Source organism: Bos indicus x Bos taurus, chromosome 12 (assembly GCF_003369695.1).
Source record: "Bos indicus x Bos taurus breed Angus x Brahman F1 hybrid chromosome 12, Bos_hybrid_MaternalHap_v2.0, whole genome shotgun sequence".
NCBI classification, from domain to species: Eukaryota; Metazoa; Chordata; class Mammalia; order Artiodactyla; family Bovidae; genus Bos; species Bos indicus x Bos taurus.
In genome coordinates, this window is record NC_040087.1 from 77,438,760 (window position 1) to 77,453,502 (window position 14,743).

The 14,743-nt window shown below is 43.2% G+C and overlaps 1 protein-coding gene across 1 annotated transcript in view; it reads right to left on the minus strand.

Moving 5' to 3' along the window:
• The window catches only part of NALCN (sodium leak channel, non-selective), a 302,068-nt gene that overhangs the window by 276,839 nt on the left and 10,486 nt on the right, over positions 1-14,743 (minus strand). Inside the window, exon 2 of the mRNA XM_027557923.1 lies at positions 3,898-4,044. Coding sequence (XP_027413724.1) covers positions 3,898-4,005 — 108 coding nt within the window. The 5' untranslated portion in view covers positions 4,006-4,044. The remainder of the gene's footprint in view (positions 1-3,897; positions 4,045-14,743) is intronic.

Sequence of the window (14,743 nt, forward strand, 5' to 3'; positions counted from 1 at the left end):
GGGGGCCTTCTCTGGGGGCTCAGATGGTAAAGAAACGCTTGCAGTGCAGAAGACCTGGGTTCAATCCCTGGGTTGGGAAGATCCCCTAGAGAAGGGAATGGCTATCCACTCCAGTATTCTTGCCTGGAGAATTCCATGGACAGAGGAGCCTGGCAGGCTATCGTCCATGGGGTTGCAAAGAGTTGGACATGACTAAGCAACTAACACTTGGGTTAGGGAGAAAAGGAAGAACAAAACTAACATATTAAATACTGATAATGTGCTAAATATTTTCAATATATTTTACATCATTTAATTCTCAAAGCAGCCTAATTTCCACATGGAAGCACTAAGACTCAGGAAGGTTAAGGAGCTTGTCTGTGGTCCTGCATTAATAAAACCTCACCTCAATGTGAACCAGGTCACACTACCCTAAAGCCCCTGATACTTACTGGGACATAAGGACACAGTAGAGCCTCATTCAATGAAAATATGTAGAAAACTGATATGCTATTACTTTCATACTTTTTATGTACTGTGAGCACCTAGACTCTGAGGCCATATTTATTCTATCTTCCCTGGAATCTAGCACACGGGCTCATCCCAGCAGACTCCAGATGCTTCTTAAAGTTAACTGATATATAACACTTCCTGTATGTGGGGCTTTCATTCTATTATCTCATGCTAACATGTGTGTATGAAAATATATTTTAAAATCTGCTCTCATCCTATATTTTCAAAAGTTAATAATAAATGAACCTTTTTATTTTTGAGAACATGTTTCATATAAATTTAGCCCAGATATCTCTCCCAAAAATGCCAAAAAACACATTTTTGTGCAATGCTGGCAGTGCACTTGCTGTTTGAGGTCTTTCCTTAATCCTAACATAAAGAAGGAATTAAAAAGTTAAAGATGTTTCCGTGTGTGTATACATGTGTATAAGCGTAGGACATAAATCATCCATATAATATCTTCTTATGAAAACTAATAGCTAGGATAAAAAATATTAATGCATTTGCATGTTAAACCCACACAATTAATATTACTAACAAATCAGTACACAATTCCTAAACATAATTTCAATGTGTTATCTATTGAATAGCCTATATATATATATATATATATATATATATATATATACACACACATAATATATGCAGTCATATTAATCCTTTAATATACTCTCTGTGGGAAAAAAAAGCTGTTACAGTTTCATGGTCGATGGTTTCTGAAGCCATACAAGCGAACAACCACCTGAGATGAAAAACAGAAAAGGCTGTCAGATCTTTGAGGAGACTCAGACACTTGTAGGCTGGTGAGTGGGTTATAATATTAACCTGACAGTTGTAATATTTGCATGAAGACGTAATGCCACTGATTTCCATACCATATAAGTCACTGATGATTAACTTTAAAAGTTGATGTACTTTTCATGCCAATTAAGAAGCACTTCAATAAACACCACGTGTAAATTTAGACCCATCTGGGCCTCCAATACAAAGGATCTAATTACACAGAAGAGCCTCAAAAGATGAGTTCTCCCACAAAACCATCATGAATTTACAGAATGAATTCTCGTTAAGCATTAATCATTCTAGTTAGTCTTCCAAGCCTACATCTATAAATCTACCTTCTTCAGAAGGTCTCAGAAAGCTCTGTACTGGTGGACGCTAAGAAAAAATGACTGCTTTATTTTCTCTTTCGTTCAAAATTCCCTAAACATGAATGGGAAAGACCTACTATGTGTTGGAAATTACACTGGGCTCTGAAGACACACCAATGGAAACAACACAGTTGCAACTCATCACCAATGAGCGATATTATGCCTATTTCAGTCTAAGATGCATCACATATACATTTATACAGAAATCATTTTTTACTTACATCTACACTGGAGAAGACTCTTGAGAGTCCCTTGGACTGCAAGGAGATCCAACCAGTCCATTCTAAAGGAGATCAGCCCTGGGTATTCTTTGTAAGGAATTATGCTAAAGCTGAAACTCCAGTACTTTGGCCACCTCAGGGGAAGAGTTGACCCATTGGAAAAGCTGGGAGGGATTGGGGGCAGGAGGAAAAGGGGACGACAGAGGATGAGATGGCTGGATGGCATCACCGACTTGATGGACATGAGTTTGAGTGAACTCCAGGAGATGGTGATGGACAGGGAGGCCTGGCATGCTGCGATTCATGGGGTTGCAAAGAATTGGACACGACTGAGCGACTGAACTGAACTGAACATATAAAGTAGGATAAGTGGAAAGAGAAGAGGTTCATTTCATCAGTGGTTCGGGAGGGTCAAAGCAGGAGACTTTCAGAGTGAATGGGGGCAGGGGTGACACGGATAAGGAGGACTGGACTCGTCTGTGTGTGAGTGCTAAATCGCTTCAGTTGTATCTGACTCTTTGCAACCCTATGGACTCTAGCCCGCCAGGCTCCTCTGTCCATGGGATTCTCCAGGCAAGAATACTGGAATGGGTTGCCATGCCCTCCTCCAGGGGAACTTCCCAACCCAGGGATCAAACCTGCATCTCCTGGGACTCTTGCACTGCAGGTGGATTCTTTACCACTGAGCCACCTGGGTAGCCCGTCACTGGAAAAGCATCTCAAGACAATGGAAACAATGCGAACTGGCTGGACACCTCGGAGGAGCAGGAAGCCACCGATTAGTGGACAGTGTATAGATGCAGGAAAGATAGCTGCTGTACAAGTTAGAGCCACAGTATAAAGGGCCTTGCATGTGATACAAACTACTGTTTAAAATTTTCAATGTAGGTAATAGGGATGTTTCAATGATTGTTAAGCAGAGGGCGATGTGAACAGACACAGAAATGTGGAAAAGAAATGTGAGCAGCTGAGAAGTGGTCTAGAGAACAGATAAGAAGGGAGAGGACAGAGGGGACCAAGGCTGATCATCTTTACTACAGTTAAGGTCAAGGGAAAGACAAGCAGCTCAAGAGTGGCAGTTCATTTCCTGATTTCAGCTCCTGCTGTTGAGTTTGATAAGAGAGTGGATCCTGTGCAGGAGATCAAACCAGTCCATCCTAAAGGAAATCAACCCTGAATATTTACTGGAAGGACTGATGCTGAAGCTGAAGCTCCAATGCTTTGGCCACCTGATGTGAAGATCTGACTCAGTGGTAAAGACCCTGATGCTGGAAAGACTGAGGGCAGGAGGACAAGGGGGTGGGTGATAGAGGATGAAATGGTTGGATGGCATCACCAACTCGATGGACATGAGTTTGAGCAAACTCTGGAAGATGGTGAAGGGAAGCCTGGTGTGCTGCAGTCCATGGGGTCGCAGAGTCAGACACGACTGAGCGATTGAACAACAGGACGGCTGTTGGAAGCTGAGCTTCCCAGTTCTGCAACAATGCCTTCAGCCCCAGCTCTGGCTGCTAGACTGTCTCCTCATGTACAATGATACTAGGTGTAGCTGGGCTTCGCCTCAAGTTCTTGTCAGCTTAATTAGGCAGAGAAGGTGACAAGTTCTTCACAGACACTACCCTCTATCTCATTAACCTTTACTTGCAACTCAGAAGGAGACCTTTAATTCCCAACATCTGATTGTCTCCTCGGACTCCTGCATGGTGAGGATAAGTGAAGAGATCCCTCATCACAGTCTCCAGCTTCAGGTTGGCCGGAGAAGTGGCATTAACTCCACATTCTGTGACTCTGAGGAGGAGATGCACAGAGGGCAGGTCGGGGAGCCACCTCTGATGCCTCCTCTGTGAGTAACTCACACGGCATCTCATTGTGTCATTGGAATCGTTTTCATCTCTCAGACTCCAAGATTCACCCACATTCTACTGCCACTCAGACGTTTCACATCACAGGGACAGGAGCTTCTGAATTAAATGAATCAAAGCAGCTTCATATCAGCATGTGCCTCTCTATTCTTCTTTAAAAAAGAAACTTACTGGCTTGTTAATCCAGAGGATGTCTGCGTTGTCCGACAGAGATTCATCAGGACCAAAGTCAGTAACCGGCTGGGCCTCCACCCTGGAGCTCTGCTTCCGTTTGAGCATGCTGAAGTTAGCTCTGGGAAGCAAGTTCAAAACCACAGTCTAAGAGAAGAAAGATAGAGTGAGTTAGTCTCCAAACCATCCTTACCCTGATCACAAAAATGAAGTCCCCATGCAAGCCTGCATATATTCGTGCTGAGTTGTTCAGTCATGTCCAACTCTTTGCAATCCCAGGGACTGCAGCCCACCAGGCTTCTCTTTCTATGGGATTCTCCAGGCAAGAATAATGGAGTGGGTTTCCATGCCCCACTCCAAGGGATCTTCCTGACCCAGGGATCAAACCCATGTCTCTTATATCTCCTGCATTGACGGGTGGATTCTTTACCACTAGCGCTACCTGGCAAGCTTGTTAATTACACTCAAGTTCCATTTACTGTATATAATAAATACATGCAACTAGAAAGGTTAAAGGGGCTTCCCTGGTGGCTCAGCAGGTAAAGAATCTGTCTTCAATGCAGGAGACCTGGGTTTGATCCCTGAGTCAGGAAGATCCACTGAAGGAGGAAATGGCAACCCACTCCAGTATTCTTGCCTGGAAAATTCCATGGACAGAGGAGCCTCGTGGGCTACTTGGGGTCGCAAAGAGTCAGACATGACTGAGCGCACACACACACACACACGTGGGATCTTAGTCCCCCTGGTTGTGGATCAAACCCACATCTCCTACACTGGAAGACAGAATTTTTACCACTGGACCATCAGGATAAGTCCCACCTCTTGTCTTTTTTATGCAAGCATGAGAAAGTCCAGTCTTGAGGCAGCAACCCAGGCCATCCAAGCAAATCTGAGGTTTAAAAGAAGTTCTAAACTATAGTCTAAGGTGTTCATAATGGACCAAGTTGGTGCTGAACTACAGTTAGGAGAACTTCTAAAGGCAGGTAAGGGAGGGTCAAGGTCCTTCCAGCAGTGCTCACCCATGAGGATGCCTAATCAGGAGAAACGCAGTAGTTTTATCACCAGGAATATGCACTGGCACACTCTCTGCTCTCCCTGGGGCTGGAGAAAGAATCCTTGCCAAAGAGAGTGAGTGCCACGCAATGCTCGTGGGAACTCGAGAAGAACAAGGCAGTATTTGCAGTATGTGTAAATACGTGCAGTTTTCACTGGGAAAGAGAACACAGAAACTCAGGACCAACTGCCTGGGATCTGATTCCCTGTGTTCAAACATCTACCTCTGTGTCTGTTCCCCTTGATGCACCAAGGTAGGTGCATCTACCTGACCCTCCTATTCCCAGAAGAAATTAAGCTAATTGCCTTTAAGGTGTGGTAGGTGTTTCCAGGCTGCCTTGTCCTGAATATTGGATTTGAATATGGGTTTTACAGGAGGCTGCACTAATTAATTTTATTTTACATAATTGGAGTTAGGGACTCTTGACATCGATATGTAAATATATGCAGAATATTCAAATTATGTGTATTCTCTGATTTATGGGGTGGGGGGGCATTTGGTGGTCTCAATTTTGGATGCTTCTTGAATGACAGTCTCCTATGAACCAAAAAACTGGATACCAAATCTTAAATCCTTAAAAATAACACAACACAAAGGAGGAAACAAAGAGTGATTTTACAATGTTGTTCCAAGACGATATAAGAAAAAATTTATTGTAATACATTTCCACCGGACCAGTGGAAGGCCATTTATTTCTCTTCTGATCTGGCCATAGTTAAGGCCTGAAAATTACTTGATGTGTAAATGTGACATCTTCGCACGTTAATTCTATGTACCTTGTCTTAGCAATATCCCATCAGGAGCAAAACAGACTTTTGACTAAGGATTTGTTATCGTGGAGAAGGAGACATCCAGAATCTTATTTTTTCAAAAATCTCCATGACAGGAATATTTGAGCTGCCAAAACAATGCACCATTGATGAACGACGCCAAAACAATGCACCATTGATGAACGACACCAAAACAACGCACCATTGATGAACGACGGTAGTTATCAAACCACTTTCACCCTCGCTTTACAAACACAAAAGCACCAAATCAGACACTGCCCAGGAAATCCTAGGGAAGCCACACGTACAGTAAAGCGCAACAAATGTGTTTACATCCAGTCGTAATACTTTCCATAGGGTCTACATGGGGGCTCATTGTTAAGATGGCTCATTATGTTGCCCTCACAAACAATAAAATCACAGTGATCCTTGAGACTGACCAACCTGCCCAAACAAGACTCTGTTTTCTCACTGGCATCTGCCTTCTCAAAGCTATGAGACTGTTTTCTCACTGGCATCTGCCTTCTCAAAGCTATGAGACCACCAGATTCTAGGCCTTTGGCTACGTGACCACAGGACTCAACTGCAGGCTAAAAATTAACCACCCCTTCAGAGAACTTTTCACTGGCAGGGTATAAGAAAGACCCCGTCAGAAAGGGAAGATGCTGGTTCTCCTTAAGGGCCCGTCACCCTCTTGTTTTCCTCTAATAAATTTCCCTTTTCTTGCCTGATTGCTTAACTTACTCTCTTTGTCTCTGCACTCGCCCTACAATTTTAATCAACAATCATGCAGTGAAAAAACCCCTCAACAACCAGCTCCGGAATCACTGAAATCGTAACTTATTTCTTATAAAATATCATCAAGTAGTAAAATAAGTTCAATTTACAAACACTGCTGTTGTTCAGTCACTCAGTTGTGTCCGACTCTTTGCGACCCAGGGGACTGCAGCATGCCAGGCTTCCCTGTCCTTCCCTGTCTCCTGGATGTCTCAATTTATGAATGTGAAAAATCCAAAATTAAGTTGAGGCAATTCATTGAGGCAATAATTTTCTTTTATATACAGAAATATTGTCGTACACATTCATCCTGTTGAATCAATATAATTGAGGACAGCAGGCCTATTATTCTCCTGATAAAGACCAGCAGGAATATTTAAGTATCCTAGGTACACATTATTTTGATAGGAAATTGCTTCTGTGTATCTTAGCCTTATCACTCTCATGTATCTATAACTCAATGTATTTTTAGTCTCTGTTTACAGAAGTGCCCTTCATAAGGCAGTGCAGGAAGTTTGACAAGCATGATTTCCAGTAGCTTTATCAAAAGCAGTTGGTATTCAAATAGCTCAATAGTGGGTGGAGGCTGCACACCTACAACATGTTCATTGATGAATCTTTTCCTTGGAAACAGCTAGTGGCAACTCAGCGAGAAAAAACACTTTGGTTCATTGCTCTCTTTGAAATGGTTAAAATCCAGTTTTGTATTCTGTGACAGCAACATTTTTACTTCTACTGGCATATACCTTCCTCAGATCATCCTAGCTCTCTCTGGACCAAAATAAAATATATTCTTCTTCTTTTATTATTTTTTTTTAGCTGTGAGGTACTTGCAACCCTGTGGGTCACTTCTCCTTGTAACTCCCTTAGGTTTGCATTAGTCTTTTGAATCTTCCAAATTATGGTTTCCAGCATGTCCTTTACCTGCTGTCCATGTACCTGGCCTCTGTATTTAACCCCTTAAATGAGCATCTGTTCTCACAGTTTCCATCACCATCTGTTGGTGTCCAGCAGTTTCTATTATGAGTTAGGTACCTATGTGGCTTCTCCCTCAACTGTAGCCATGCCAACACCATCATCACTTGAAAACCAACAGGACAGGGGTTACTGGTCAGACATCCTTCTGCTTCACTTCTTCTTCCCTGTTCCCAGATCCTATTGCCCTGAAATCAACCCTGAATACACACTGGAAGGACTGATGCTGAAGCTGAAGCTCCAATACTTTGGCTGCCTGATGCAAAGAAGTGACTCATTGGAAAAGACCCTGATGCTGGGAAAGACTGAAGGCGGGAGAAGAAGGAGACGGCAGAGGATGAAATGGTGGGATGGCATCACAGACTCAATGGACATGAATCTGAGCAGCCTCTGGGAGACAGAGAGGGACAGGCCTGGCGTGCTGCAGTTCATGGGGTCGCAAAGAGTTGGACATGACTGAGCAACTGAACCATAACAACCCTGCCCTGAACGTTTCTGGTCCCTGCAGGCAGGCCTCACACATGCACAGACTGTCATGCCACAGATTCTCACTGGTGACTTCTTTCCTCCTTCCTCACCCCACTTATGTCCAAGGTCCCTTTCTCCTGATCTGTGTTACTAGAGCCCCTTCCAGGCCATGGGGCCTCAGGTCTCTGGATGGCCATAAATATCACCCTTTTTTCTCTCCAGGCCATGTCACACAGCTTGCAAGATCTTAGTTCCCCAACCAGGGATTAAATCCAGGCCCTCAGCAATAAAGCACAGAGTCTTAAACCACTGGGCCACCAGGGAATTCCTGACAGCACCCTTTCTAATATGGCCTGTCTTTTTTATTTTTATTTTTTTAATATTTATTTGACTGCACCAAGTCTTAGTTGAGGCACACAGGCTCTTGTAGCTATGGCATATGAACTTTTAGTTTTAACATGTGGGCTCTAGATCCCTGACCAGGGGTCAAACCCAGGTCCCTGTACTTTGGGAGCACAGAGTCTTAGCAATGGACCACCAGGGAAGTCCCTGTTTTGTCTTTTATCAGAATCACTGAGATGGTCTCTCCTGTAAGTCCAGACAACCTCTGCTCATCCTCTAGCTTCCCACTCATTCATTCATACAGAAAATGCTAGGAATCCACCAGGGCACCAGGCACCATGACACGGGCTAGGTATAGAGCAGGGAACCGCAAGGCATTTCCGGAGCTCATTTAACCTCCTGTTTCAAGGACACTGAGACCCGGGGATTTCCGCTTGTGCTTCTTTCACACTCATATCCACACGCTCCACTTGAGTTGGCCAAATATCTGATGACCCGCCATCCTCCAACCGTTCTCAACTGCTTCAGCACCTTTTCACAGCTATGTCCTCTGTTGTCTGTGGCCAATTCCCCATCAGTGATTCCGATTTCCTAACTTAACTCACAAAGGGTTTCTGTCTCTACACATGACTTGTCTGTTACAATGAGAAGATGTGATGTTTGGGAATAAAAGTGCAGAAGAGAAAAGCACACCACCCCAGCAGACGTACCGCATCTCTTTCATTCTAAAAAGCCCCCAAAGAAGACAGCAGTCACTGACCTATCTCTGGTCATCTGGCGTCATTACAACTGGTGACACAGCAAAATCAACAACTCGTCTTCTGGTTATTTGTGTGCTCAATCTCTGGGGCCTTTACAAGTTCAAGTGGATTCATTTAGCTACAGTCCTGTTCATGATAAGTTCAAAGTTCAGTTGTCAGTCATGTCCGACTCTTTGCGACCCCATAAATCACAGCACACCAGGCCTCCCTGTCCATCACCAACTCCCAGAGTTCACTCAAACTCAGGTCCATCGAGTCCGTGATGCCATCCAGCCACCTCATCCTTTGTCTTCCCCTTCTCCTCCTGCCCCCAATCCCGCCCAGCATCAGAGTCTTTTCCAATGAGTCAACTCTTCGCATGAGGTGGCCAAAGTATTGGAGTTTCAGCTTTAGCATCAGTCCTTCCAAAGAACACCTAGGACTGATCTCTTTAGGATGGACTGGTTGGATCTCCTTGCAGTCCAAGGGAGTTTCAAGAGTCTTCTCCAACAACACAGTTCAAAAGCATCAATTCTTTGGTGCTCAGCTTTCTTAACAGTCCAACTCTCACATCCATACATGACCACTGGAAAAACCATAGCCTTGACTAGACGGACTTTGTTGGCAAAGTAATATCTCTGCTTTTAAATATGCTGTCTAGGTTGGTCATAACTTTCCTTGCAAGGAGTAGTTCAGTTCAGTGGCTCAGTCTGTTCATGATACACACACATTTAACAGTAGACTTTAATCTCATTGGGCTCCCCAGACGGCACAGTGGTAAAGAATTGCCTGCCAATGCAGGAGACACAAGAGATGGGGTTCAATCCCTGGGTCAGGAAGATCCCCTAGAGGAGGAAATGGCCACCCACTCCAGTGTTCTTGTCTAGAGAATCCCATGAACAGAGGAGCCTGGCGGGCTACAGTCCATGGGATTGCAAAGAGTCGGACACGACTGAGCACACACTCTGTCGTTGTGTTGTTTAATCTCATTGCCGTCACAGTTTGAGAGGGAAATTCAGAAAACAAAATTTCAGTAGTATCCCTCTGACTTCTCTCCCCAAGCTCATTTCTTTGCCATCAGAAAAGCAACCTTCACTGCCACCAGAGGTTTTTTCATTCATTCATTCTTGCATAAATGCATTCATTTGATCAAAAAGAATCAATCATCCAAACCATTGTGTTGGGTGAGGTGAATTTAGCTCTCACAAAACATGCCTGGTTTCTTTTCTCCTGGAATTCCCAAATGCCCCATGATCCTGACATAGCAGACATGTTTCATGGAAAAGTAGGGACCTGATTAATTTAAGGGGCACCTCAGACCACTACACACTCATTCTACAGCCTCCACCAGCGAGTTTTCTTACTTTTATCAGGCGAGAGTAATCTCCTCAGTTCTGTCTCATCTCAACAAAAATTTGAAGCGACAGACACTAAAGCCCTTGGCGCGTCACAGCTCTTGGACAGACCGTGTTATAGCTCTTAGACAGATCAGCGTTACAGCTCCGTGGTACAGCTCAGTTTTATTTAGAAAATAGCAGGAAAATACATCCTCGAGGCGTGAGGGCATGCCAACCCAACGAGGAGAAGAGTGGCCCCTGGCCCTCTGGCTCTTCTTTTCACATGTTTTTTCCTCCCCCTGGGCCTGCCCTATGTAAACTGGGCTAGCCAGGAGTGCTGTTTGTTCTGCCCGAGGTCCTCCATCCAGTCCCCGGACCTTCCTTTGTTCTATTTTCGCGGGCTTTTCCCTTCCTTGTCTTTTTGCCACCACCATTTTGGACTCCTGTTTCCTATTCTAACTACCTAACACTCCTTTACTGTCTCCTTGTTAGCTCTACACCACCTCCTACTGAGCACTTGATCCCCAATGTGCGCCTCTGTTATCTGTGCTACCAGACCTAACTAGGTTCACACTCCTCCTGAAACTTCCTTTAGCTGGAGTGCTTACTCTCCAATGGGATACAGAGTGTGTTTCCTTCAGTATTTTCTTTTCCTTATGTTTTCCCTGCATATTTTATTTGTAAAGATTTGTGTTTAAACACTGTTTTGTAACCAGCTTTTTTTTTTTTTTGTATCTAGCAGTATCCTATGAAATCTTTCTCTGTCCATAAATTTGTAGGCACAGAAAACATTAACTGTCAATAAATACCATTTTCAAACATCCGCTCTTCCTTGTTTTTGTCTCCTAAGCTCATTTACAACTTTATATGAATGAGGACTTGCCAGGTAAACAGATATAAATACATCATCTAGACCAGGCAGCATTGTTGAATTTGTTAAGAAAGATATCAACGTGTACTTTGGGAAACAACTGAATTTGATGTCACTGATTTATTCATTTTTTTTTATTTGGGTGTTACAAACAATTCCTATTTCAATATTTCTATTTCTCCCACTTTAAAAAAAAATGGCTGCAATTTGCAGAATCCAAAACAACAAACCACTCTATGTATCTATATTGGAACAAGAGTTTCCTGCCTTTCCCCATATGCCTATTTTGTGCATACTGAAATCTTCCAGGGTACTTCAGCTCATCAGAATAACAATGGGAAGAGCAATGGGGATGCTTATTCCTGAAGCTGGAGCTGCCAACGTCATGGTTTCTTAAAGTTAGACTGTTCCTCTGGCCTAATCTTCTCCCAGGCAGAAAGAAAGAAAGAAAGAAAGTGAAGTCGTTCAGTCATGTCCGAATCTTGGTGACCCCATGGACTGTAGCCTGCCAGGCTCCTCCATCCATGAGATTTTCCAGGCCAGAATACTGGAGTGGGTTGCCATTCCCTCCTCCAGGGGATCGTCCCAACCCAGGGTTCGAACCCGGGTCTCCTGCACTGCAGTCAGACTCTTCACCGTCTGCGCCACCAGGGAAGCCCCTTCCAGGCAGAGGACATGTCCATTCAGAACCAATGAATACACAGTCATACATTTCATGCCATGGTTTTAAATCAGGGGGAAAGCCCTACTATTTCTGTCCTGTTCTCCATCACCCCAAATCCTTCTCTCCTGCCTCACACTTTCCTAGGACCAACTGACCCTTCCTGGAGCCTTGGGCGAGCGCACCTCTCTCTGCTCAGCTGAGTGTCCTGTTACTCCATCTCCAAGGGCTGAAATTCCTCACCTCGTTCCTCAAGCCTAGATCATCTCGATGCTCAGCTCTGGGCACCAGTGATGGGTGTCCTGTGCTTTCTGGATACCCTGCACCCTCCTCTTACAGCCTTGACAGCCCAGCACATGGCGCTTCCCCTCGCTGAATGCCGGTAGCCCCAGGATTTCCTGCTCAGTGACGCTCTGCCTCTCAATCTTAACAACCAACAGCACTTATGGGAAAGTGTTAAAGATAGAATCAGATGTAAAGCTGAATAGATACTTCCTAGCCTAAATGCTTTGAAGAAAATAAAAGAGTCCTCAAACACACACACACACACACACACACACAGAAACCTGCTGAAAAACCCATGAAAAGATGATGAAATGCTTTGAAAGTATAATAAAGTACTGAGCACATCAGTTGATTTCTTCCCCAGTTATGCTGACCACAGTGTAGAAACACACACCCTCCAACAAAGCTGTTTTCTGAGGGCTTTGATTACTGTGTGTCAGGCCTGGTTCTAAGCACGTCACATATAACATTCAGTTCTTACGAGAACCATTTCACAGATCAAGGAACTTAGGGACAGAGCTGCGCCAAGATATAAACCAAGACAAGGTGACTTACAGAACTATTAAAAATTAAGTACTTTATAAAATAGGTAAGAAAAAGAAAACTACCTTTCAATATGTTCTAATCACACGGCCTGATTATTTCTAAACCCTCTTGGTATTGAGTATTGTTTGTGAAAATACTACAGACATTTTCATTTCTTAAAATTGAATCCATTGGTATTATATGGTTCATGTTATAGTTATTCCAGCCACACATTTATAAAAATGTATCAATTTTTTTTCCAGCAAGAAATCATCAGACGCCTCATCAAATTCATCTAAATGTCACTTTTAGGTTTCTGAAGTCATTATTCATTTATCCAGCCTTTTTCCTTGAAGATGAATCCTAGAAATAGTATATTATGATTTTATTACCTTTTCTATAAATTGTGAAAAAAAATTGAGAAAAAAAAAGCATCTACTAACTCCTACCTGATAATCTTACATCATGCAGTAAAGAGACAGCTGTCTTCACTTCCTAAAAATGACAGATTTCTTCATTTCCTAGAGTTAGTTCCAGTCTCATAAATTCTCAACAGAATGTGCTGAGAATGTGAAGACTAGAAAATAGATCCGACTTATGATATATAGATAAAAGAGTGTATGTCTTTCAGCAGAGACTGTCTTACAGCAGAAAGGAGACATTTAGTGAGAGAAATTCTTCTGTTATCCAAAAATCCAAAACTCAAAGTACCGTCAAGGATGTAATTCCATTCTGCAATGTTCTTTGTCCGTCCAGTAAGGAAACTCCAGACTAAACAAGCTACCAGAGCTAGCAAGTGGTGTTCTTTATTCAATAACAACAGAAAACTGTTTAATCTAAAAGTTTCCAATACTAATGTGTTGGACCATCCCAATAATGGGAGATTTCTTCTTTCTGGATATTTTCAGGGACAATGACTACACACATATCATAGATTTTGTAGAAAAGAATTCTGCTCTGTCTGGAACTTTGCAACAGATTACATTCCAAGAGGCTTCCAATGATAAAATTAGCACATTCTTGAAGTTGTTCATAAGTTTATGCATTTCATCAACTCTTAGGGTAGGAAGGTGGTCTATAAACTACTGTACATAATTTTAGCAGAGAATCAAGCTTAAGTTTTACCCATTCTTTTTTTTTTTTAACTTGAAAAATGAGAGCAAACATTTATTGAAAGCTGGCTCTGTGCCAGGCACTATTCCAAGCTCATGATACCTCTGCAAAGTAGTTTTTAGTATTATCCCCACTATACAGATTAAAAGTCTTGCCCAGACCTACATGAACTGGAAGCAAGTCTAGAACCCAGGGACTCTGTTTTGTTGGGAGAGCAGAGGTAGGGGCAGAGAATCTGACTTACTTTTTAACTTCAAAGAACTTTTGTACAATTCGAAGGTTTTGCAACCATGATGAATTTCATCACTTCATGGCAACTAGATGCGAAAACAGTGGAGACAGTGGCTGACTTTGTTTTTCTGGGCTCCAAAATCACTGCAGATGGTGATTGCAGCCATGAAATTAAAAGATGCTTATTCTTTGGAAGGAAAGTTATGACCAACATAGATAGCATATTCATAAAGCAGAGACATTACTTTGCCAACAAAGGTCCATCTAGTCAAGGCTATGGTTTTTCCTGTGGTCATGTATGGATGTGAGAGTTGGACTATAAAGAAAGCAGAGCACCAAAGAATTGATGCTTTTGAACTGTGGTGTTGGAGAAGACTCTTGAGAGTCCCTTGGACTGCAAGGAGATCCAACCAGTCCATCCTAAAGGAGATCAGTCCTGGGTGTTCACTGGAAGGACTGATGCTAAAGCTGAAACTCCAGTACTTTGGCCACCTGATGTGAAGAGTTGACTCATTGGAAAAGACCCTGATACTGGGAAAGATTGAGGGCAGGAGGAGAAGGGGACGACAGAGGATGAGATGGTTGGATGGCATCACCGACTCAATGGACATGGGTGTGGGTGGACTCCAGGAGTTGGTAATGGACAGGGAGATGTGGCATGCTACAGTTCATGGGGTTGCAAAGAGTCGGACATGAC